The following is a 26,679-nucleotide window of genomic DNA, read 5'->3' on the forward strand; positions in this document are numbered from 1 at the left end:
AAAACAGTTTTGGAGGAATAGGGGTTGTAATAGTATATCAATATTTGGATTTTTGAGAATTTGTCATGAAGAGGGTTTGGTGCGTAGAGGATTAAGCATGACTTTGAAGCTAAGCTCTCTCTCTCTCTCTCTCTCTCTCTCTCTCATTCACTAGATGGTGACGGGGAAGGGGTTGATATACTATCACAATGATGGGGAAGGGGTTGATATACTATCACAATGAACCCGGCCACAATGCCCGAACTACTGAGCGGGCCAGGCCCGACCTACTGTCTTTGAAGTGCAATGCAGCCTTATTCATGCAAAAACATGTGTATATATATATACACATCATCTTGTATTACTATAGATTTGCACCCTCCACACATGCTATGGCATTGCTTTGTAAACTACGAACACTCTTATAGATAAGCAAATGTGTCAACAAACAGGTATATACATCAGCATCACCTGCAACAGCATACAACTCTCTCTCTCTCACAGAGTAAGCTGAAGACACATACACCTCTTATTTCCAACCAAAAGCCAGGATGAGCAAAAACTAAAACCATAGACAAGTAAGGATGAGCAAAATCTAAAACCATAGGCAAGTCAGTCTTGATGTCGATGGTTTTTATTGCTTCACTGTGAATATGTTATGCAGCAAAGGATCGAGATGTCTTCTTGCTACTCCCTCTCTTCTTTCTCAGTAGTAGTTTCCTCAGAAAACCAACCCCTCCCCGTTTCTTACTCGGTACAATCGCCAGTGAACCAACTTCTGGAGGTGCAACTGGGACACTAGGAGCACACACGGTACTAAAATTGTTGGAGTAGAGAAAAGACGGTTTTGTTGCTTCTATGGTGCTAATAATTTGCCTTGTCTTTGGGGACGTCAGATCGTCTGCTAGCATTCGATCACGCAGGGATGACCGCTGGCTTAACTTCTTCATATTGTTGATGGCAATGGCAGTGGCGGTGGTGGTGGTGGTAGAAACGTTGTTAAAAACTGAAGTTTCTCTTGGCGAAGCCAGTGCCTTTAACTGTTTCCCCAGGTGTAGGATTGTCTCTTGGCACTCTGCCAACTTTGCAGAAGCGGTTGTGATCTCCCAGCCCTGCAAAAATCAGACCAACAAGTTGGCTTAGAAGATGTGGTTCGGAGTATTTTTATAAAACAGTCTCTTCATTTATTTAATAAAATAACAAGTTTATTATTTATTTTCATGATTATATTGTACATTATAGTCAAGGTTCTGAAAAGCGGTTGGGGTTGCCATAACGGTGGCGGTGACTCGGTTGCGGTTGCGGGTGTAAAGGCCGTAGTGTAACGGTTGCGGTAATCGGAACCGTGAATTTTTTTATTTTTCGCACAATTTGAAAAAAACTTAACGATACGCATATTTCTTTTCCATGATCATATTTATTGGGTTAAAAATAAATATTGATCAATTTTTATAAATTTTTAAGTATAATCCAATATGTTTCATATTTTTAAATCACCATAAACTGAGTTTTTTACATTTTATTTTAATAATTAATGACTTTATATTTTACAAAAAATCAATCACTAACTATTATATATAAGATAAATAATGACAAAAGTAAGAGAATAAATAAGAGCCTAAATATTTATATATATATATACATATTTTAACTAAACCAAATAGATAATGACCACACTTATTATTATTATTATTTTCAAACAATATATAGATAGACACAAACAAACAAAATGGTTTAGTGATAGCAGCTGAATAGAATAGCATAGATCTTATAGTTTCAACAAATCAATAACATGTTCTTCATCTTCCCTCTTCTCTCTCTCTCTCTCTATCTCTTTATCTTCCCTCTTCTCTCTATCCCTCTTCCCCCATTTTCAGCTTTTTTTTGTGTATTTTTTCGAAAGAAACAGTTTGGAACTGTTACGTAACGGTGCGTAATAGGCCGTTACGGCTGTTACGGCACCATTACGACCGCTACGACAGCTACTACGGCCGACACACCTGTGAATCTCAATCACACTGCAAAAGCGGCCGTAACGGGTGGCGGTACCCGCCAAAACCGTTACATAACGGCGTTACGTAACGGTTGCGGCCGCTTTTTAAAACCTTGATTATAGTTTACATGCTAAGTCCATAAATTAAAGTTAAGAAAACATGTTCTTGAGTGTCAAAAATAAGAGACGTGTATTTTTAGGTACATGAATTCTTAAAAGGTTCCTAGTCATAAGCCTGTGTTAGTAATCCGAATACACTAACATATGTTATATTTGTTCAATTGAGAAAGGGTAACTGGTCTCAAGTCACTTGTGTTGGGATACTAGTAAACATATCCAACCATAAAATTTTTAGAGCGAAAAGGAATAAAAAAAAAAAAAAACTCATGCTTGTGCATATACTGGTGTAATCAGTCCAAGAAACACCCGCTTAAGTGGAGTCTGAGGAAGGGTTGATGTACGCAGCCTTACCTTGCAAATAGAGAGGCTGTTAACGCGACTCGAACCCGTGACCACCAAGTCACCATGGGGTAGCTTTACCCCTACATCAGGTCCGCCCTTCATGCTTGTGCATATACAAGCACAACGTGATATTTAATGCACCTTCAATCTAAGCCCTATTTGGCAACTTGGCTTTTTGGATAAAATAGCTAAAAAGCACCCAAAAAAAGAGAGAGAGAGAGAGAGCCAAAGGTCACTTTAAAAAAAGGTCAAACATCTCCAGAATTCTCAGTTTCAATATAACTAAAAAAAGTCATTTCCAAACACATTAACTTTTTTCCACCTCATCAAAAAGCCAAAAGGCCACTAAAAAGTGAATGCCCAAACGAGGCCCTAATAGATCACATTCAGGCCTGTAATGTAGAGTGGAGTGAAATAAAGAGCACCATGTGTATGTATTTCGCCTGTGGTCATTTATACTGACCTAAATTCCCTAGCATTGCAGAGTACATACCTTCCACTTTTTCTCTTCTTTTTTTCTTTTTGTTTTTCTCTTTCTTACAAGAAACTAGTGGAGACAATACTGTTGTTTTTGTCAATTGAAGTGGAACTTACAGTTTTAAGTAGCCTTTCCTCCTGGTCTATGCTCTCCTTTGGAGCTTCCTTGTTGGTAACACTGTATGTTTCAAATATTTCATAAATCATTAAGCAAAATTCTTGTTTAAAATGCTCAGAAAACAAGAGCTCAAGAAAATAGTAGGTACCTTTCCATCTGGAGTTGAAGCTCAAGGCATGTCGCTTCTAATTCTTCACAACAGTGACTTTTATCTTCCAGTTCTACTTCGAGAGTTGATAACTTCTGAAGAACCTCATTTAGTTTAATGTTCTCAAGATTAAGTTGGGTATCAAGATCTTCATTAATAAGCTTTTGATTTTCAATCTGATCTTCAATTATTCCTTTTGATTCTTTCAAAGTTTTTAGTTCCGACTGCAAGTGTCCAATACTTTGCTCTGATTCCCGAAGTTGATTCATCAAGGATTCATTCTTATCATTTGCCGACCTTAGCCCTGCTTCTAACTCTTTCCACAAGGACTCCATACTCTTAAACTTGTCTTTTAGTCCCTTATTTTCCTCTCGCAAATCAGATTGGGTCTTCTCCATTTCAAACATATCAAGTTCGCCTGTGTTTGGTGAATTATATGAACCCAAATGCTTATTGATTTTATCTCTCACACACGAAACATCTTGAGAGATGATGCAGTGGTTTATAATCCAGTCCAATGCAGATGCCAATTCCGCAGCAAAGTTTTCAAACTTGGCCTTCCCATCCAACAGATCGTCACAAGTATAGACAAATTGCTGTAAAACAGTGCTCAGTTCCGCACTTCTCCATTGGAAAACATGAATCAAGTAGTCTGAAACCCGATCTCTTTCTGAACCATTATCTGGAACATAACAGTTCTTTGAGCATGTTAGATCCATCCTTCTGATAAGCTCAATAATCTTAAGTATTGACCTACTCAGATTAGGTTGTCTATGTTGGCTGCTCGTTTCTTCCACCGAGGTGTCACTACGAGGAACTCCATTGAGTGGACCCACCCTTGGTGATGTATTTGGAGATTTCCAAGTGATGTAGCCACTAATGGCGGTCGAGTAAGATCCTCCAGGCTCCTTTGAACTTTCTTCCCTGTTAACTTCACTAGCACAAGAACTCTTCATGTACGTTAAAGCTATTCTAATATCCTCAAGAAGATCATCAAAACTTCTTTTTGATGTACGGGTTTGATCTAAAATCAAATTCAAAACATTCTGAAGCCAATCGTAGCCTTTTTCAGTTGATACATCTTTTGTTTGGATTTCCTGTTCAATGTCACTGGACTGTCGTTGTAGCACTGGAACTAGTTCCTTACCTCTTGAATCTATACTTGTATTTGGAGAAGCACAAGAAGTTCCCAGTGGTGTACCAACGGTGACTATTGCTAATTTTTCCATCTCAACAAAGTCATCCATTAAGCTCATGTCCGAAACTCCAAAAGTTGTGTGTTCATGTGGATTCTTGGGTTTCTGATTTTTGAAACAATCTAGTTCTGAAATTAAAGCAGAAGCCCATGGTTCAGAATGGTTAGTCTCATCATTGCTGATGCCAAAACTTGGTGTTGGAAAGAGCTCTCTTGCTATAGGACTGCATCTAGATAACTCCACAGATTTTTGACGTTTTGAAATTTCTCCGAGCTGAACTTCAACCTTTGATAATTCGGAAGCTGTTTGGGTGCACACAATTTGTGAAGAATGGAGTTCATCATCTCTCTTGGATAGAATTTCTTTGAGTTTCTTGTTTTCTTCTTCCATATCACACAACCGCTCAATCAAGAAACTGATCTTCTTATTGGGCATGTCAGGAGGGTTTTGTAGAGTGCTGTCTCTGACAATCAAACTTCCCGTTACAGGATTTAACTTCCTCCTCATCTCTGACTGATTCCTTCCCTGACTTTCAACTTCATTCTTCAGCTTTGCCAAAGCAGTGGGACCCGGCAATCGTTTCCGCACTAGGACTCGTAATCTCTGACATTCCACTTCCAATTTTTTGATCTTGTTTACACTCTCCATGTGTTGCTTGTGTGACACATCGGCAGATTGACGGTTAAATTCAATCTCTTCATTTCGAATCTCAAGTTGGTTCTCAAGCATGCGAAACTCATACTTGAGAAAAGCATTTTCTTTTTCTATGGAATCTAGTCTGGCCATTAGTGTATTGAACTCTGCTTCTGCCTGAGACACACGTTTACTTAGCTCTTCAATCAGTTTCTCTTTCATCAGGAGGGTTTTACTCAGGCGAGTGTTCTCAACTGTTAAGTTTGCGAGCCTTTTACTTTTTTGGGTTACTTTTTCCTCTAATTTTTTCTGAGACTTCTCAAATTCTCTCGATGTTTTCATAACAGCATCACGAATCCTTTGTTCATGTTCTTCTCGAAGAGAAGTTGATTGCTGCATCGATTCCTTCAATGCAGCATTTAACTGAGTTAACCTTTCATTTGAAGCTGCGTTCTGCTGTAAAGCTTTGTCAAGTTCTTGTTTTAGAGACACTGCCGCTGCCTCTGCCTTTTCCCGGCCTAAAAGAGAATACACCATTGAAGAAAACAAAGATCAAAAAGATTGTCAGAAAGACAACATGCTATAAATCCGAACCACACAGAGTGAAGTAATGTTAAGAAAGAAAGAAAACAGTAATCACCTTTGATGGCTTCTTCTGCCATATTTGCATGTTTTGATAGAAGGTCATCTTTAGCGTTACTCTCACAGAGAACTGATGCTAACTTCTCGTCTAAGGTTTCCAATGATCTCAACAGACTGATTTCTTTCTCAGTTGGAAGCATCTGCAATTCATACATAAAACATTTCTATCTTAGTAAATCAATAAATTGAAACATTAGCAATGTTCCAAATCAGATCTACGCCTCTGGTATGTAATAAGAAGTAGGGCAATTTTTCTTTTTTACATGCACTGAGACCGACTAACAGTCCATTACCTCTTCTTCATTTCCTTTTGAAGAGAAATCTGATTTAGTAATTGCAACAATTGTCTTCTCCGATGATCTTTTCCTCCAAAGCCATGTCTTGTTGTCCATGATTTCACTCTATTTGGCAGACTAAAATTGAAATGCCAACGTTTTTAGAACCATGTCAACGACGTAGCATTCAAAGAAGAAGAAACATTATGTACACATTCAAGTTCCAAAGAAAACTTGGACAAACATGAACCAAAAAAACATAGTTTGATTATTACTGCTTTAGGAAGACAGTAGAGGAGACAATGCATGCAATCGGAGTTATTTGATTGGTACTTGAACTTCTCTCCTAACTGAGACAATTTCTAAGTTACTGTTTGATGATTTGTTTAGGTGCTTCATTAAGGATTTCGTCCATATCACTGGAATTTGTGATACAGATAAATACTGCGTAAATTACAGTTTTATCCCACGAAGCTAGGTCAAAAAACACAGTGCCCCGTCAAGCTTGCTTTCTAACACTAAATCCCATTGTGGTGGATAACAAAGTGAGAAAATGGCGTTTTCCACGTAAATTAACATGTCATGTGCAAAATTTGATTTTTAAAAGAAAATTAAAATTGAATTGTTAATATTTTTAAATTACAGCCATGCCTTTAACCTTGCCCCTGTGTGGGAGGTTTAAGGGCATGCGTGTGTTCTGGCAGGTGAGGGGAGGTTGTGGCAACCGGGGTAGGGGAGGTAGGCAACCACACAAACAGACTCAGTCAGATTTAGCAGCTAATATTAGAAAAACAAATGAAAGTACAATGAAAGATTGTAGACTTATACAATCAAATCTGAGAAGGATTTTAATCTCCAATTGGTTGGTCGGTGTTATAAGCAAGACAAGAAAAATAAATAAAATAAAATAAAATTGAAAGTCCATGCAGAGAGAAGTCGGAAGAAATACACACCTAAAGGTGCAAGATCAGTAAGTTTGGATTGCTTACATACCACATAACAAAAACATGCCTTGGTCTTAACAAAAATAACTGTAAATTGAACTTTAAGATGGAGAATTTATCAATCAAGAAAAGTAAAGAAGTTAATGAATGTACAGTAACAAGCAACCTAACTTTTTTTGCCATATCAGTGGCCTTGCAAAAAGTTTAGGAGCACATAAAGTCCGCACACCGAATGCACACATGTGAGACAAAATGTTCACAATTACATATGAGATCATTTTGTTCACAACTATAGATGCAAACATTTGGATTACATCTATGTCTAGCGCGGAATATGTGTCCGCAAATCTCTATATCTCAATGTACTCTCAATAAGATCATGTCTCGGGATTCTATCCCAATGCACTCTGCACTCTGCACTCTCAACACAAAGATCATATCTGGAGTCTCGTGTATTAAGATTTTCACATGATCCTATGGCTGATCACCTTCAATTGTTGCCAATTACTTAAAAACTTCATTTTATCAGGAAAAAATTACTAAAAAATGAACTGGCATGTGCTAAAATGTAAAATGCCAACTCCACCCCCATCAATGATCTTCAAAGTAAGCTGAAAAGTGAACCAATCTCACTGATCATAACTAAAGTTTCAACAAATTGGATTAAAAAACAACAAATGTTCATCTACAAAACATTGCATGTCAACTACTCGAAGAAAAATCAAAGCAAAAACAAAGTGAATGAACAAGAATTTTGACATACCATGAAGCAATAAAGCGAAATTGAAAGTGGGTTGTTAGAGATTAAGCTCTTACAGTGCTCACTCTGATTCAATATAGCAATTGCATGAAGCTGATAATAAAATGTTCATGGGTCAACCGCCATTGCTGCTGTAAAAGAAGACCTGTTAGATTAAAGACTTGAATGCACCGAAAACTTTACTGTTGGGTTACAATTGGGTGTGAAAGAACACAAATTTAACACATACCCAGAAACAGAAAATTAGAAAGAATCACATGATTCCAAAAAATTGAAGAGATATACAACTGTTGGCACTGAGTGAAGTGAAGCTAATAAGTTCACCGACAAAAACCTGTGCTGTAAAAATCACATACAGAGAGAGACAGAGAGAGAGAAGGAGAGGGACAGAGCAAAGGTGAAAGACTGTCACAGGGCTAAATCATACTTTTGATCAGTATATTTTGTGTTTTTTTTTTTTGGAAATTATTTTTCTGTGAATCTTTTATAAAATAATTAAAGATTAATAAAAAAAATTATAATTATAATTATTAGTTTTTATAAAATTGATTACTTATATGAAATTGTTTTTAAAAAATTGCATTGAATTATAATTTTTTCTTTTTTTTCGTATAAAAATGCAATATTTAACATACGACGTTAGATAATAAATTATTTCTAAAATAATTTTATTTATCAATATACATTAAAGTCATTTCCATAATTGATCATAGTAATCATTGTTGGAATCAATAATACTTTATAAATTGATAAAATTAAAATTTTACATATCAAAAATATTGACGGTGGGCTAATTATTTTTTGTTAACACATTTCCATTATAATGGTCAATTATAATAAGATCACTTTAATACTTTAAGTTGAAATAAATGTAAATATAAATCATATAAAGTCGTCGAGAGAGGGAGCATAAAATGGTGACAATCATTAGAGAGAATGAAAAAAAGTTACTTGGAATTGCCATTAAATATTATTTTTTCTTAACTTTTAAATTATGCTTTTGCTTCTCTCACTTTCACTCTTTTTTTTTATAAAGGTGTTTATATTTTTTTAATAGTATATAAATTTAATTGTATACTTTTAAAATTAACAAATTAAAATAATTTCCTTTGATAATTGATAAAATAAACTATAATTAAAACAAATTATTTTGTTCATAGATTACAAGAACTTAAAAAAAATACAGTTTATTAATTAAAACAAAATTATAGATTCTATTAAAATGTAAAATTCAATCTCATTTAAATGATGAAGAAATAGAGCATTAAAACAACGCGCATGGATAGGTCGTGAGAGGCACGCCCCATATTCCAAGCAGGGCACGTGCCCATCACGTGCTTGAGATAGAATGGTCAATAGGATCTAGAACAAGTAATAATTTTGTCTAAGATTTTTCATAGGAAAGGAATCAAAGACAGATATCTAGATTACTTTCTTTTCTTGCTTTGATTTTCTTTTTGTTTTCTCGTCAAAAGTTGGTGCCGAGAAAATTTGGAAGAAATGTGACAACGACACGTGTTGTCATTTTGTCAAAAGGAGGTTGGGTTGATTGAAACCCTTTTGAGAAACTCCATGGAGTTGCTGTTGGCCTTGTTTTGGAGGTTTATCTATTTTAATTCGCTATTTAATTTTTTAATTATTTTAATTTGATTAAAATGGTTAGATTTAGCCTCCGTTTGGAAAGTGTGTTGACTTTTTAGCTTTTTGACTTTTTTGGCTATTTTAGCCTGGGCTAAAAAGCTTGGTTTGGGAAGGACTTTTTGATTTTTTTGACTTTTTGTGTGAGAGAAGAGTGTAATGATTATGGGTTGGATATGATGTTTTATTTTTTGTGGCTAAAATAGCCTATTTTGTCTTCTGTGGCTAAAATAGCCAAAAAAACCCACTTTAGTTCTTCCCAAACGGACCCTTAAGAAGTTGGTTGATTTTTTTTTTTTTTTTGTGATTGATTTGATAATTGTGAGAAAAAAAGATTATTATAATTAAATATAATATTTTATTTTATTAATTATTTTAATTTATTTTATCTTTTAATAAGTTATTTTAACACAAACCACCTCCTAAACACCTCCGTTATTTGAAGTGAAATAGTTGCAGTAAATTTTATTTCATACATAAATTTTTTCGAAAACCTTGTAAAAAAATGATATAGGAATAGGAATGGCAACGGGGCGGGGTCGAGGATTACACTCCCCGTCCTCGATCTCCAAAACCATAAAATTTCTCATTCCCGATCCTTGGCGGAGAATCCATCACCCCCTGCCCCTGCCCCTAACGGGGATCGGGTTTCCATGACCCCGAAAAATCCCTGATCCTTTTTTTTTTTTTTTTGTTAGCTAGAAATTTTTTTGCTCTGTTATTGTATTTTCCTGGATTCCATTCCAACTGTACAAGGCAGTGGTCATGGGAAACTTATTGTCCTTGCCTTAGAATGAATGTAACAGTTTGGAAGTTATTGAATGAATGTAATAGTTTGCAGGTTGATGAATGAATGTACTCTTATGCAAGTTTGTAATGAACGCAGCTTGTATTTGCCTTTGCATGAAGAAAACAAATTCATATAATACCATTTACTAACATTAAGTTTTTTCTATAAAAACAACCTATTCTCATAAACTTAACAAAATAATTCCCTAAGCATAATTTCATAAGATCCATCCTTCATATCCACAATAACATAACAACAAACTGTAGCATAACCATTTGCAACATCCACAAAAACATACTTTTATAACAATAAAACAACATAAGATAAGAAAAAAAAAAAAAAAACTTGAATTCTATAAAACAACATCCACAACAACATTGTTTCTCCAATACTCTGATATAACCACAACTTTCATTGTCTTGTTCAACTTGAATTCCTGTTAAATAACAAAATGAAAAAAAAAAAAAAAATCAATATTAATAATAAGATGTAAAAAATGTTGGACAATCTTCACTGTAATTAAATTAATTAATTCTGTTTGGGTACTAAACGACAAACAGAATATAAAAGAAAAATAGGAAAGGAGAGAGAAAGTTTGATTACAAAAATCAAACTAGAAATAGAATTAAATAAATAAAAACAGATTTAATTTTGTTACAAAAATAAAATTAAATCTGATTTAAATAAATAATAAAACAGAAAATAAATAAATAACTTACTTGATTAATATCTTGAATATTATTCTGATCAAGTTCAGTATTCGACACTGTCTCCTTAAGATAGATTCGTCCTCTCCACGGTGCTTTCAGAATATGGACGTCTATCTCCCAAGATGTAATGATCAACAACAAATAAATGCAGCACTGCAATTTATTTGTTCAACGAACACATTTAGTATATACACTCTTTCTCACAGAAAAATAATGAAATAAATGCAGCAAAATGAAGAGAATAAATTTGCAGAGGAGAAGTACGAATTTTCTGAATGTAAAACATCAAATGAGGGCTACCTATTTATAGATGTAGTGGTAGCTATTGATTTTGAATTAAACAGGTGCTAGCCTGTTTTGAACAGGTATGAAACCTGTTTGGTTTTGAATTAAACAGATTTAAATCTGTTGGGTTTAAAATTCAAATAGATAAAAACGGAAGGGACCTGTTTGGGTGTAGAGAAAAACTGGAACAAATTAATTTCGGAATTAATTTGAATTCTAGACAGTTGGACAGATTTTATTTCAAAAAATAAAATTAAATCCAAATGTTTCTGGCCCAAAAAGATTAGTATTGGGCCGAACAAGCCCAACTCAACCACACATCACGTACCCACGCCCAACCCCAGGGCCAGCCGACCGGACGGACGGCGACGGCGGCGCGCGCTCGTGTGTGGTAATTTTTGAGTCCAATGGGTTAAGCCCATTTTGCCCATAACCTCTCTCTTTACAAAACTTGGGTACCCCTTGGGGCACACCACAAGTTCCGATCCCATGCCTTATAAATCCATTCAAAACTTCCCACCAAATCAATGTGGGACAAGCCATTTTCCAACCTTAAGAAATTTCCACCAAAACTCCATTTCCATGGAGCTCACTTTGGCTTTAACTTCCCATTCACTCGATAATGGTTTTGAGTAACCAAATATACCACGTGAATCACAACGCGGCATAGAACGCGTTACCACTTTGACCTGCCAAATTTGACGCTTGGGTCCCACCTAAATAATAGACCAAAGTTAGGAAAAAATTCTAATTTTACCCAAAATTTTCCAACCATTTCCAACAATCCCCCACATGAATGGAATTTGATGACAATGGAAATGCAACAATATGCAGACTTTATCGAAAGTGTATCAGTCGAAAATATCTTGCATCATGATAGGTAGCTTTCGGCCTTGAACCTTCCCTAGTGATAACTTATCGGACTTACTAGCTAACCAATGGACGCGATGCCTTGAATTGTTCAGCCGTTTATGTAAACCAAGACAATAGATTTCACACAAAATATCTTCTAATACATCGTGGTTCTCACTGTTGTGTTTATTTTGGCTTTGAACGCTCCTGCTTTTCATGAGTGTTTCTAGAGAATTTAGCCTTTTTTACTCTCATAAAACCGGCCCCAGTTACACTCATATAGGTGATTCTTATTGTAAGTATCTCTTTATACTTGTCTTGATTTTTATACCTAAATCAAGATATAAGTAATCATTAAAAGTAAAGCTTATCCTTATACCCTTGCAGACAACACATGTTGCAGATATCACTCTCACCATAGGAATGGGTAGGGAATTTTAATCCCTTGGTGATTTCTGGCGAGCCACGCATAACTTAGTTGTCCCTTTGAACTTAGTTCTTGGGATCTCCAGTCATATAAGTAGGGTTACCATTATGATGACTCTTATGTAATAGGCTTTAATCCCATCCCCTTCGATGAACTATACACTAGCTTTTTGTCAAACCTTTTGTTAACGGATCCACAATATTCTCTTTAGATTTTATATAATCTATTGAGATTATGTCATTTGACAACAATTGCCTTACAGTATTATGTCGACGACGAATATGTCGTGACTTACCGTTATACATATGATTATGTGCCCTGCCTATTGCAGATTGACTATCACAATGAATGCAAATAGCTGACACAGGTTTTGGCCACATTGGAATGTTTTCTAAGAAATGACGAAGCCATTATGCTTTTTCTCCTGCTTTGTCTAAAGCAATGAACTCGGATTCCATGTTTGGATCGAGCAATGCATGTTTATTTCGTGAATTTTCAAGAAACAAGAGCGCCTCCCAGAGTAAAGACATATCCACTTGTGGATTTTGAATCTTTAGTATCCGATATCCAATTTGCATCACAATAACCTTCGAGTACTGCTGGATATCGAGTAAAATTCAAACCATGATCACGGGTGAATCTTAGAAATCTAAGAACCCGAATGATCGTTTTCCAATGGTCTTCTCCGGGGTTACTAGTGTACCTACTCAATTTGCTGATAGCATAAGCTATATCAGGACTAGTACAATTCATTAGGTATATTAGACTTCCAATGATTTTGGAGTATTTTAACTGAGACACTACATCACCTTTATTTTTCGATAAATAAAGACTGATGTCTACAGGTGTTCTAGCTACATTCAAATCATCCTTGATAAATTTATCAAGAATTTTCTCCATATAATGAGATTGAGATAACACATATCCGTCAGATGCTTTAGTAATTTTTATTCCTAATATAACATCTGCGACCCCCATATCTTTCATATCAAATCTTCTGTTAAGCATTTGCTTAGTTGATTTGATCATGTTTTGACTACTTCCAATGATAAGCATGTCATCCACATAAAGACAAACTATGACATATCCTTGGTCAGTGTTTTTAACAAAGACGCATTTGTCACATTCATTTATCTTAAACCCATTAGTAAGCATTGCATGATCAAATTTTTCATGCCATTGCTTAGGTGCTTGTTTTAATCCATAAAGAGACTTTACAAGCCGACAAACTTTCTTTTCTTACCCCGACGCTACAAACCCTTCGGGTTGCTCCATATAGATCTCTTCATGTAGATCACCATTTAAGAAAACTGTCTTAACATCCATTTGTTGTATTTCTAAATTAAACAACGCTGCTATAGCAATAAGCATGCGAATGGATGTTATTCTAGTCACAGGAAAATATGTGTCAAAATAGTCCAGACCTTCCTTTTGTCTGTAACCTTTTACTACAAGTCTTACTTTCTACTTGTCTATTGAACCATCTGCTTTCATTTTTCTCTTGAATATCCACTTATATCCAAGAGGTTTAAAACCTGGTGAAAGATCCGCCAATTTCCAAGTATGATTTTGCATAATGGATCCAATTTCATTATTAACAGCCTCTTTCCACAAAGATGCTTCAGGACTTGTCATTGCTTCCTTAAAGCTTTGAGGTTCATTTTCTAACAAGTATGTCAGAAAATCTGGACCAAAGGATTTTGATGTTCTCGCTCTCTTACTTCATCTTGGTTCATCATCAGTTAAATCATGTTGGTCGAGACCATTACTAGCCTCTTGTGTTTGATTATCATTAGTCTCTTGACTTTGTGTACAATCATAAGTTCTTTTCTATGAACTTAGTTCCTGTCATTTCTTGTAAGGAAAGACATGTTCAAAAAACACAGCATTCCTTAACTCTATAATAGTGTTCACATTTATATCAGGTATTTCTGATTTATAAGTCATAAACCAATATGCACTACTATTCTGAGCATAACCAATAAACACACAATCTACTGTTTTTGGTCCAATCTTAGTCTTTTTAGGAACATGAACTTCAACTTTTGCCAAATATCCCCACACTTTTAAGTATTTGTAGGAAGGCGGTCGACTTTTCCACAATTCATAAGGAGTGCTGTTGGTTTTCTTGTGAGGTATTCTGTTAAGAACATAATTAGCAGACAATATTGTTTCCCCCCACAAGTTCTGTGGTAAGCCTGAACTTAGTAACATGACATTCATCATTTCTTTTAGGGTTCTATTCTTCTTTTCAGCAATTCCATTTTGCTGTGGAGAATAAGGTGCTGTAGTTTGGTGGATAATGCCATGTTACGCACAAAATTCATTTAATGGTGCATCATATTCACCACCCCTATCACTTCTAACCATTTTAATGGTTTTACCAAGTTGATTTTCAACTTTTATTTTGTAGAGTTTAAACATTTCTAAGGCTTCATCTTTACTTCTAAGTAAATAAACATAACAATATCTTGTGCAATCATCAATAAATGTTATGAAAAACTTTTTGCCTCCTCTAGTTTGAACAAATTTTAGATCGCATACATTAGGATGAATTAATTCTAGAGGTTCGATTTTCCTTTCAACCGATTTAAATGAAGCCTTAGTTAGTTTCGCTTCTACACAAACTTCACATTTATGATTAGGATTAATTTCAAACTTTGGTATATAATCCAAACCAATTAATCTACGCAAAGCATCATAATTTACATGTCTTAATCTACCATGCCATAAATTCGACTCAAGAATTTAAGCAAAAGATGTGTTATTCTTATTAATAGCAACTTTTGGTGCAACTGTCATTACATTTAGTTTGAAAAGACCATCACTCATGTATCCCTTACCAACATACATGTCACTCTTTGTTAATACAAATTTATCAGACTCAAAGACAAGCCTAAAACCATTTTTACTTAACAAAGAACCAAAAACTAAATTCTTCCTAATGTCAGGTACATGTAGTACGTTGTTGAGGGTCAGTTCTTTCCCTAATGTCATCTTCAAGATCACTTTTCCTTGTCCAACCACAGTAGAAGTAGAAGAATTTTTCATGAAAAGTTGTTCACCATTTGTAGCCTCAATGTAGGTAGTGAACATCTTCTTGTCCACACATATGTAACGAGTTGCTCCTGTGTCAACCCACCACTCTTTGGGATTTCCAACCAAGTTAGCTTCAGACACCACAGCAGAGAGGTTGATGTCATTCACCCCGTCAGAGATGTAATCTAGTTCAGTTACATTGGCCTGATTGGTAGTCTTCTTGCTTGTACTTCCATGATCCTTCTTAGGGCGGCAGCAGTCAGAAGCTTGATGTCCAGTCTTGCTACAGTTATAGCATTTTCCTTTGAACTTCTTGTTGCTATCGCCTTGTTTAGGACCATCTCCAGTAAACTTCCTCTTTTTGTTATGTGGTTTATGAACTTGTTCAACCACATTAGCCTTGGACTCAATGGGATTTTTCTCATTCCTCTTTTCAGCCTTTCAGTTATCTTCCTCAATTCTTAATCTTATAATCAATTCATCCATGTTCATCTCTTTGCGTTTATGTTTTAAATAATTTTTAAAATCTTTCCAAGCCGGTAGTAACTTTTCCACTAAAGTAGGGACTTGGAAAGACTCGTTCAGAGACATACCCTCAGAATGAATATCATGTAAAATTAATTGAAAACTTTGAACTTGAGAAATTACCGTTTGGGAGTCTACCATAACGAAGTCCAGAAATTTACCGACAACAAATTTCTTCGTGCCAGTATCCTCTGTCTTGTATTTCTTCTCCAAAGAATCTCACAATTCTTTTGCTGACTTCAAAGGACTGTAAACATTATACAGCATGTTGTCAAGGCCATTGAGGATGTAGTTTCTGCACAGGAAATCTGAATGTTTCCAAGCTAAATTATAGACCAAAGTTAGGAAAAAATTCTGGTTTTATCTAGAATTTTCCAACCATTTCCAACAAAAAATGTTAACAATTAAAACAAAAAAGATAGCAACTACTAAAAAAGTGGCACATGACTCATCCAAGTCGAGCTCATCATTATTATTTATAGTCGCATAGCCCACCGATTCTAATTTTGAATTTCCTAAAAAGTAAATTATATAAATTAAGTATTGAAATTATTCCATAATAATATAAAATTGAAATAATAATATGTAGATTTACTTGACTACTTTTCATCTCTACAGCCCATAACTAACTTTGTGCATACATTAATGCTTCTAATGTGTTTGGATGAAGTCTACTACAATGTGGACTCACCAACCTTTCACTAGTACTAAATGCTAGCTCAAAAGCAAAAGTGGATACATGAATAGCTAAAATATCCATAGCTATTGCTTGTAAAGTCAGATACTTTGGTCCATTGGCTTTCCACCAATTCAAAACATCAAAATCTAAAGTTCTTGGCAAAACATCATTTTCTAGATAATGGTCCAACACTAATCTTACATTTTTCATTTTTTTTACTTCTCTTTCTACTAATAAACAAATCATACTCTGAAAGGGTCTCTGTAACAATTTCTGGATGGATAGAAGAATCAACAACAACATCGGTCTCCATACCAACAAGGTGTTGATACTCTTGCAACAAATCATAACAAATTTGACAAACCTTATCAATTTTTTCTTCAGTTTTGTCTCTATAAAGTTTTTCAAAATAAAACTCCAATACACTCATCTTGTACCTAGGACCAAGTACAACAGCAACTCCAATAACACCATGTATCACTAACCAATATTTATCAAATTTTTTCACCATTTTTTATGCCATTGTTCTAATCACTTCAATTTCACAAGAGAGCCATTGAGACAATGTCATCATAATCTCACATAAAGCTGGGAAACAAACATTGCCTGTAGGATACTTAGTACTAGAAAATAACTTTGATAGAAAAAAATATCTTAAACCACCCACTGATCTCTCTAGCAAACTCCTATCCTTCTTCACTTGGTACGATCTTATATTGGGGCTCTCTATTTTTCAACCGAGAAAAGGCATCCTTATACAATAAAGCAGTTTAAAGTATCAAGTATGTTGAATTCCATCTAGTTGCACAATCAAGTTCTAATTTTTTAGTATGTGGATTACGCAATTGATTGACTGTTTCTTCAAATTTTTCTTATCTTTTAGGTGTTGATGTCCAATAAGCTACACTCTCTTGAATTTCTCTACACCTACTTGTATGGCATCTAGTCCATCTTTGAGAATCAAATTCAAAATATGCGCACAACAACGCATATAAAACAAAGTCCCACCCAACAAAAGCAATGTATTACTCAACTTATCCATCAACGGTAATCACGGCATCATTTATGGAACAATTATCAATAGTAACAGTAAAGATTTTTCTATCAATATTCTAGTCCATCATACACTCAAGCAAAGTATCACAAAGAACTTCTTTTGTGTGTGAACATGAAACATAAATAAACCTAAAATATAATATTCATGAACAATTATTAATAACATGCAAATCGAACTGAATAAGATAGAACTTTTAAATGATTTACAAATTGACAAATATATAACGCAAAATGCGACTTTGCAATGTCCATGAATCATCAAGAAAGTGTGTTATGACAGCCATGAATCCTTTCTTTTGATTACTAGCAGTCCACATATCAGTTGTGATTGCCACCCTACTTTTATTATTTTTCACCAAACTCAATGTCTTCACCCTCTCATAATCATAAATATTTAAAATATTACTCTTTATCGCATTTCGAAAAGGTACTTTAAACAATGGTTGAAGTGCTGCTAAATATCATTTAAAACCAACATGATCTATGATAGAGAGGGGATATTCATGTAATATTATGGCATGTGACAACTCTTTCTTAGCAAAATCTTGATAAAAAATATAAGAATTCATTTTTAGACTCTTTCTATTAAAGTTGTTAGTTAAAACTTTTTACCTTACGTCCATCACTTTTTTCCTAATACAACTCTTATAGTGATCATGCAAATGCCTAGTTTTATATTTTTTGAATCACCTCTAAGATGCTTATTACAATAATTACATATTGTCTTCCATACCTCACTGACTTGTTGTTTCTTAAAGTGTTCACACACAACACTAGGTTTTCTTTTAGTTCATCCTCAAGTATTAGACTCTTCTTCTAAATCAAAACATTTTAATTAGAAAGGGGAGACGGTGAGTTCGTAGGTGAGTTGGTAGCTGACGATGATTGTTGTGAGGCCTCGCCCTCAAATGGCACTTGAGAGTTAACTAGTACTTTAGAGTTAACATTTGACATTTTTAATCTTTATAAAAATAATATGGATTGAATTAATGTTAACAGAGGCAGCAATATCATCCTAGTAATGTTAACAAACAAACAAATAAAAAAATGGATTGAATTAATTATATAATAAATAATTCAGCATTACAATGTGTACACTAATTAGAGGCTTTTTCAAACCAAATCTACTTAATTAATTATTCATTATTCACTAATCTTTCATAACAACTCTCCACATCAAATTAAGGTTGTCTTCAACAAGCAATAACAGATCATACATATCAATGACAGATCAATAATTAAAAAAAAAACATATACATATAAAATAGATCATAATTAAAATAAAAATAGATATATAAAATAAATAAATAGATATATATCAATGACATATATATATTTAAAATAAACAGATATATTTAAACTAAACAAATCAATAATTTTTAAAAAAAAAAACATATCACACACATCAATGACATATATATATATATATATATAAAATAAATAAATTTAGCGAAAAAAAACAGAGGTCGAAACAGAACAGTAATGAAAGAGGAAAAACATAAATCGAAATCCCTAGAGAGAGTATATATACACTCAGATATATATACATATGCATATATATATATATATATATGTATATAAACCCTAGATCGAAATCCCTAGAGAGAGAGAGAGAGAGATACCCTTTGAAAATCGACGGTGAGGGAGGATCGGCGGTGAGGAAGGAGCGGCAGTAAAGAAGCAGAGAGAGTAGCAGTCGTTCGTCGTGTGTGAGAGCGAGAGAGAGAGAGGAAGGTGAAACCCTAAACAGCAGCAGTGGTAAGGGAGGAACGGCAACCGTCATTATATGTGTGTGTGTGTGTGTGTGTGAGAGAGAGAGCAGTAGCAGCAGCCATTAAATTTGTGTTGTGTGTGAGTGTGTCAACCAAACCCTAACCACACACACACACACACATATATATATATAAACAAGGGCATAATAGTAATCTTACATCGGGGCTAAACGGGGCCGGGTCAGGCCCGGGGCTGGGACATGTATCCCCGTTCTCGACTCGAATATCATCGGGGATTTATTTTTGAATACCATCCCAGGCCCATCAAGGGTATTTTTCAGGAAATAACCGCTCAATTTAGGATTGGGGGTCGGGTCGGGTCGGGTTCAGGTTGCTATCCCTATATAGGAATACTATTTTTGTAAATAAATTTATTTTATCAATTTTTTTGTTATAAACTAAAATTTCATATTAAGTTATATCACTTCGTATGATTTTTTTGTTTATGTTTTATTACTCATTTTTTTTTATCAATAATTATGTATACAATTATAAGGACCAACTTGCACGTGATTTTAGAAACGATACAATAAATTTAATATTTAACATAATTATATCAACACGTCCATCCATCCTAGTGAGATTAAATGAATAGAAATCAATACATATGATATGAAAATATAAAGATAAATAATATAAAATATATATTTTAATAAAAAAGATGGAAATGAAATTTTTATATATATATGGCTAACGAATTATAAAGGAAAATGAAGGTAGGTATTATATGAATTAAAACCTTAATAGATTCTAATATAATTATGTTAAATTTGTGAAATTTACTATTTTTTTTTAATAAATATTATAAGAGTCTAGGTAATTGACCTTGAAAAGAATCATTAATTTACTGATTGTATGGTAACTAATTTGTAGGCCATATTTGGTTACTAGTATGAGTTGTGTAGGGTTATGATTTTCATAAGATTAAGAAGTGCAATTATTAATGTTGTGGTATTAAATTAGAGATATAATATTAATTTCTTGGGTTTATAGTACTAAGATAGATAAAATAAAATGTACCATATCAAATTTGAAAAAATTTCTATCATTTAAGAGAAGGTTCTGTTATTTATATATGTGTGAGTAGATTTCTGACCACACTGTCAAATAGTATTCAACTGGAGAGCACTGGTAGAATAGATGACGCCTGAATGACCTGTAACAGAAATAAGAGATTCCGACGGTGATACGTCCACCCGGGGGCACTCCGACGATCAAGCCAGTTATCTCTCAAAGATAGCAAAAGTGCTTGACTCACTATTCGGAATATAAAATGCATACCTTAAACCCATGGGGGTGCCTCTCTTTTGTAGTCAATACAAACCTAATCCTATTAGAAGCCTAGCTCCAATAGATTCTGGATTGCTACTAATCTTGGACTCCCAGTAAGATTGGGATAAACTCTCTAAGAGTCTTATCTTTATCCAAACTGATTCCTTCTCTCGTTCTAGGACTCTTGTCCCTTATTTGCTTATCCTGGATTCCGGTACTCTCGCAAATAACCTTGGCCTAACCGAGATCATCTCGGCGTCATGATCAGGACACGTGGCACCTTGGCTGACACTTCGGTGCCACCTCGGCCACGTGTTGCCATTCAAAAATTATGTCCCCACAATTGCCCCCTAGGTTCTATTACCTCGGCATCTTGAGGTGATGGAACCTATATCATTTCTTTTAGCACGTCGGCTAAACTTGCTCTATCTTTCACTTCTGAGGTTGACACACATCGGCTTCCATATGATAAACACTTCTGTGTGTTTGCATCAACGCCTTTAAAACCACTAACCAAATCTGTTCAAGTTCATTGAACCGGGATCACCCATGTAGCCGAGGTATTTGCTTCATTAAATCAAGAACTCCAAGAGTTTTATCACGTGCGTGAGTTGTCACGCACAATATTTCAACCGTTTTTACCACGCGTCTTTCTCCTACTAAGCCGTATTCGACACGCGCCATCAAGTCGCATCGCTTCGTGCATGCGCCGTCTGACAGGCACGTCGTCCTAGGCACATTGATGGCATTTTGCTGCTATTCTCCGCGTTTGATCAAAATCAATTCTCTCTCTCCGTCTCTTCACTTTTTCACCATCATCTTCATGCAAACTTTCTCTCCCTCTCTTTACTCTCCCAAATCTGCCATTGTTTTAAGCCTTGAAACTCTGTATCCACTCTCATTCTTCCCCTCCGGTGAAGCTTTCACTGATCTTTTCCAATCATAACCATCACCTGACTCCGGCGTACTCAATACCGGCTTCACTCCTCTAGTAAGCTATTGTTTCCTCCTGGTTTTCAGTTCTTGGTTCTTTTTGAATTCTGTTACATTTGTGCTCTATCACTGTGGCTTCGTTCATATTTTTTTTGTTTACAAATCTATGTATGTGAACTCAATCATGTATTTGGGCATATTTACATCTTGATTTTATTTTTGCCCAATCCACTCTTGATTATTCACACACTGTTTACATATCTGTTGATCTTTGCCACTGTTCTTGGCCTCACACACCTGCACAAACTTTGTCACTGTGTTCTTGACGATTCATCACTGTTCTTGATTCTGAATCACATTCCTGTTTCTTTTTTTCTGTGTTTTTTCCAGATTATTGCCTGCAATCTTTGTTTGCCTAGTCCTAGGTTTGGGATTTGTCGTAGAACTCACAAATCTTAGGGAAAATTGAACCGAATTCCCCTTAGATCCACGAACATCCTTACCCCGGCATATATTTAGGTTTTGTCCGAGGTCCCTCAAACCCTTACAAAACACTTCCTTTTAAAATCCAACTCCTTCAATCAAGCCGACGTCATGGGTATGTGGAAGCATATGGTAGACACCGCGACTAAGTTGGAATATTTCAGGTAGGAGTTCTCCATCCCTGCCGACGTTCAACTCAGGTTGGCAGGAGATGATGACTCTATTATGCCCACAGATGACTCCATACCCTTCCCTGTTGTAGCTTTCATAGTGTGTGGACTTAGGCTCCCACTTGACATCCTTTTCCGCGAAATCCTCCATTACTACAAATTGAACCCAATGCAACTCGCCATTAATTTTTATTAAGTTATCAATGGCATAATAGCTTTAGCCAAACAAGAGAAAGCTAGGGTAACCTTAGCCGACATTCAATACTGCTGCACCATGTGTGGCCTCAAGTTAGAAAAATGTTACATTTACTACCTAAAACCGAGGTCTAAAGAATACAAAATTGTTGCCGACCTCCCAGACTCTAACAAGGGAGTCGGGGACGATTACTTCATTATCTCGGGCAACTGGGAGTTTGCTCCGAATGAGGACCTTCACCTCTACCCTTTTAGCCGAATAGTATTTGTAGAGGGTAATGGTAAGAGCCAAGTGTTTACACTTACTTGTTTTTCCAGTCTTTAATACTTTGTTCTTACTAGTATATTCTAACGTCTGTTTTTCTTGTAGCTCTTCCGCAGCCAGCAAAAGACTTCCGCAAGTCCTTCTTCCCCAGCAAGGGCTTGAAGAAGCTATTAGATCTGCCCGTTCAGAGGCGGAGAGCTCCCTTACTACTCAACTATATCCCTAAATACAAGTCAGTCCTTTCCGACATCCCTAAGAAGAAGAGTAAGTCTCCTCCTTCTGCCACAACTCCACCAGCAACTTCATCGTCTCGGCCAGATCAGGGTTCAACATCTGATCCAGCTGAGCAACCATCAACCTTGGCTCCATATTTGATCCCCCCATCTCAACACAAATGCCGATGCCGTACTGTAATCGCTGCCGAGATGGGTCGCAAGAAAGCAGTTGCAGAAGATCTTTTGGCCGACATCCCTACCACTGTTGATGCTCAACCAGCACCATCTCAGCCTCAACCAAAGCCAAAACAAAAAAGACTGAAGAAAGCCCAACCCATGGCAACGGTGACTTAGATTGATATTGAGGACACCTTGCCAATTTCAAAATTGGCTGAGAGTGAAAAAACCCCCTCTGCTACCGAGAAGAGGCCCGCCGAGGCCGAACCATCCCAATCAACTAGGTCAAAAAGGCCGAGGTCCAAGTCAGCCACAACCTCGGGGCCCATGAAACCAGATGCCCCCTGGGCTCCCCCGATCACCATCGAGGACAAACCAGTAAGAGCTGGTGACAGCGCTGGTGACGTTGAAGTCGGTGTTGCCCTCTCTACCGCCTTGCTCATTCCAAATGATCTCAATCGCAACGCCATGATGAGTGAATATGAAAACTTTGCTTTGATACTACAGCATTCCGTTCAAGTAAGTCCCTTACACTTGGTTTTTTTCTTTCTTTATTTTTCCATACTTAGAGAATTTTTACTACCTTTTGTTCTGTCCATTTTCTTTCAGGCGATTCAACACGCCCATTCATTCTCTATGCAAGCTTTTGAAATGAGGAAAGAGTTGGCCGACAAGATCAAGGAGGTCGCCGCTTTACAGAAGTCCCTCAACAAGGCCAAGGACAAGATGAAGACCTTGGCAGATCAGGCCGAGGCAGCTATAAAAGCTCAGGACGCGGGCGAGGAAAAAACAAACGCTGCAGAGGCCGTTAAGAAAGTTCTTGAGGCCCAAAAGAAAGAGGTCGAAGAAAAGATGGCCGCGGCCCAAAAAGAACTTTAGGATGCCTTGGCCACATAAGAGGCCGAGATCAAGGCCATTGATGAGAAGGCGTATGCTGAGGGGGCGACCGACGTCAAGGAGGACTACAAAAGGCAAGTGAGGCAGGCATGCAACAAGGGTTTCACCCTTGGTTGGATGGCTGCCCTCAAAAAGCTTGATGTCCCCGAGGACTCCCTCCTCAAGAATGCCGACGTCATCCCTCTACCATTCCCCCTACTCCAAGCCAATCCGAAAACGATTCTGAGTCTGAGGAGGAAGCTTTGGTGAGGAAAAAGAAGGAAGCTGCTGGTGCCAAGTCCTCTACTCTGAATAAGCAAGTCGTAGACTTGTCTCAAGATAAGGAGGGTGAGGTCTCTAAAGATTCCTTCTCTCAGAAGACGAACTCCAATGTGCCAATCGCCGAGAAGAGCCTCGATCAAACTCTTCAGGAGATTGATGTTGAGCTCGCGGCTGAGAAGGCTGCTGAGAAGTCTTCCCAACTGTCTTCTGGGGGTGAGACACAACCTGCCGCTGATGCCGAGTAATTTATTTTGATGTTTCCCTTTTGCTTCTTGTACCTTGTACTTTTATTTTTCTTCTTTTTGGAACAGTGTAAGCTTCAATTGGCCGACGTGCCTCTTTTGTAATCCGAACAATTACCTTTTGTAGGCCGATGTGCTCTTTCTTTTGTAATCTGAACAATTACCTTTTGTAGGCCGACGTGCCTTTTCTTTTGAGCATGAATAGAATTTCTTCCTTTGAATGCTTGCATGCTTGTCCTTTTCGCACTCTTGTATGGCTTTTGTACTTCGAATAATTTCCATGTTTTCAACATACACCTTAATTGTGTAATATTCTCGGCGTGGAATACTTCGGCTATTTCCACTAACAACTTATTTCGACTCTTGACCAAAACACTTAAAAATATTCATACTATTTCCACAAGTGGTATTTACAACTTGCCATTTCGCGCAAGACCTTTGTCTTTCATTATCGCAACAGAATCTTGGGTTAACTGCAACTTGTAAATTTTTCTCAAAATTTCAACAAGTGTCAAACCACATTCCTTTAACATAACCTTGGTTTAACTTCAACTTGTAAATTTTTCTCAAAATTTCAACAAGTGTTAAACCATCTTCCTTTAACATAACCTCAGCTTAATTTCAACTTGCAAATTTTCTCAAAATTTCGGCAAGTGTTAAACCATCTTTCTTTAATATAACCTCGGCTTAACTTTAACTTGTAAATTTTTCTCAAAATTTCAACAAGTGTTAAACCCTCTTCCTTGTGGATTCCAACTCCGCATTCTTCTCCAGCCCTCTGCCCCCTAATGTGAACTTAAGTTCCACTTGGGTTCTCATTAAGCATGTGGCTTTTGATCTTGTCGCCGAGGTCAGATTCAAACAAAGACTGGTCGAGGTTACCAACCTGGGTCTCTTTGTTAATCTGATTGGCATGCACTTGGCTCCAATTTGTGTCTGATTTTGCCGATATCACAAGTCCAGGTTAGCCCAACTTAGTTCAACTCTATTATATGCAAATAAAGTTTCTACTATGCCATATAATAAGTCTAAGCTATTTGTCATGTTTCTTTTAGAAACATCGCCAACTTAGTTCAACTCTATTATATGCAAGTAAGGTTTCTACTCTGCCATATAATAAGTCTAAGTTATTCGTCATGTTTCGCTTAGAAACATCGCCAACTTAGTTCAACTCTATTATATGCAAGTAAGGTTTCTACTCTGCCATATAATAAGTCTAAGTTATTCGTCATGTTTCGCTCAGAAACATCGCCAACTTAGTTCAACTCTATTATATGCAAGTAAGGTTTCTACTCTGCCATATAATAAGTCTAAGTTATTCGTCATGTTTTGCTTAGAAATATCGCCAACTTAGTTCAACTCTATTATATGCAAGTAAAGTTTCTACTCTGTCATATAATAAGTCTAAGTTATTCGTCATGTTTCTCTTAGAAACATCGCCAACTTAGTTCAACTCTATTATATGCAAGTAAAGTTTCTACTCTGCCATATAATAAGTCTAAGTTATTCATCATGTTTCAATCAGAAACATCGCCAACTTAGTTCAACTCTATTATATGTAAGTAAAGTTTATACTCTGCCATATAATAAGTCTAAGTTATTCGTCATGTTTCAATCAGAAACATCGTCAAGTACCTGTTTAGTCACCATACACAAGTTTAAAAATCAATCTAAAAACTTTTATTAATATTTCAGCTAATAACAAGAGAAAGCCTGAAAAACAATACGGTCTAGTGATAGAAAAACTTCAGATTGCAAGTGTTCCAGGGTCTTGGCAGCTTTTTGCCTTCACAGTCCTCAAGCCGATATGCCCTGTTGCCCAAAACCGAGATGATTCTATAGAGTTCTTCCCAATTTGGGCCAAGCTTACCTTCTCTAGGATCTTTCTTGTTGCCGACGACCTTTCTCAGGATGAGGTCACCAACTTAGAATTCTCGCGGATTCACCTTCTTATTATAAGCCTTGGCAAGTTGCTGTTGGTATGCCCCCAGCTGAATTGTTGTTTTTTTCCTTCGTTCCTCTAGCAGATCCAGATCTCAGGCTAAGAATGCCTCATTGGTCCCATTTTCTACTCCCTGGGTTCTGATCCCTGGGATGCCAGTGTAGACACCCCATTTTTGACCGACCTTAAGACTCGGACGTCACCAACTGAGCGCTCGGTGATGTTGC

General features: G+C 36.2%; 1 protein-coding gene across 3 annotated transcripts; it reads right to left on the reverse strand.

Annotated features, from left to right (window-relative positions):
* Nucleotides 1-377: 377 nt before the first annotated feature.
* On the reverse strand, nucleotides 378-8,453 carry LOC114257681 (filament-like plant protein 7). Of its 3 annotated transcripts, none has more exons than XM_028197461.2 (7): nucleotides 7,857-8,453; nucleotides 7,631-7,758; nucleotides 5,942-6,061; nucleotides 5,647-5,788; nucleotides 3,178-5,524; nucleotides 3,029-3,089; nucleotides 378-1,091 (listed from the first exon to the last, which is right to left on the reverse strand). In XM_028197461.2, the coding sequence occupies exons 3-7, from the start codon at nucleotides 6,038-6,040 to the stop codon at nucleotides 636-638; spliced, it is 3,105 nt and encodes a 1,034-aa protein (XP_028053262.2). In that variant the 5' UTR covers nucleotides 6,041-6,061; nucleotides 7,631-7,758; nucleotides 7,857-8,453; the 3' UTR covers nucleotides 378-635. The 3 variants fall into 3 exon arrangements, with proteins under 3 accessions (XP_028053262.2, XP_028053260.2, XP_028053261.2); XM_028197459.2 differs by having other exon boundaries at nucleotides 7,684-7,758; nucleotides 7,857-8,041; XM_028197460.2 differs by having other exon boundaries at nucleotides 7,684-7,755; nucleotides 7,857-8,026.
* Nucleotides 8,454-26,679: the final 18,226 nt, after the last annotated feature.

The sequence above is a fragment of the Camellia sinensis genome, chromosome 2, assembly GCF_055761805.1.
Source record: "Camellia sinensis isolate YWXY chromosome 2, ASM5576180v1, whole genome shotgun sequence".
Classification (NCBI taxonomy): domain Eukaryota; kingdom Viridiplantae; phylum Streptophyta; class Magnoliopsida; order Ericales; family Theaceae; genus Camellia; species Camellia sinensis.

Excerpts from the sequence above, each read along its gene's own strand:
- LOC114257681 (XM_028197461.2), bottom strand. The coding sequence starts at position 6,040 with ATGGACAACAAGACATGGCTTTGGAGGAAAAGATCATCGGAGAAGACA. Across the intron at positions 5,789-5,941 it reads CAAAAGGAAATGAAGAAGAG|ATGCTTCCAACTGAGAAAGA; the intron begins GTAATGGACTGT and ends TATGAATTGCAG. Across the intron at positions 5,525-5,646 it reads GGCAGAAGAAGCCATCAAAG|GCCGGGAAAAGGCAGAGGCA; the intron begins GTGATTACTGTT and ends ATTCTCTTTTAG.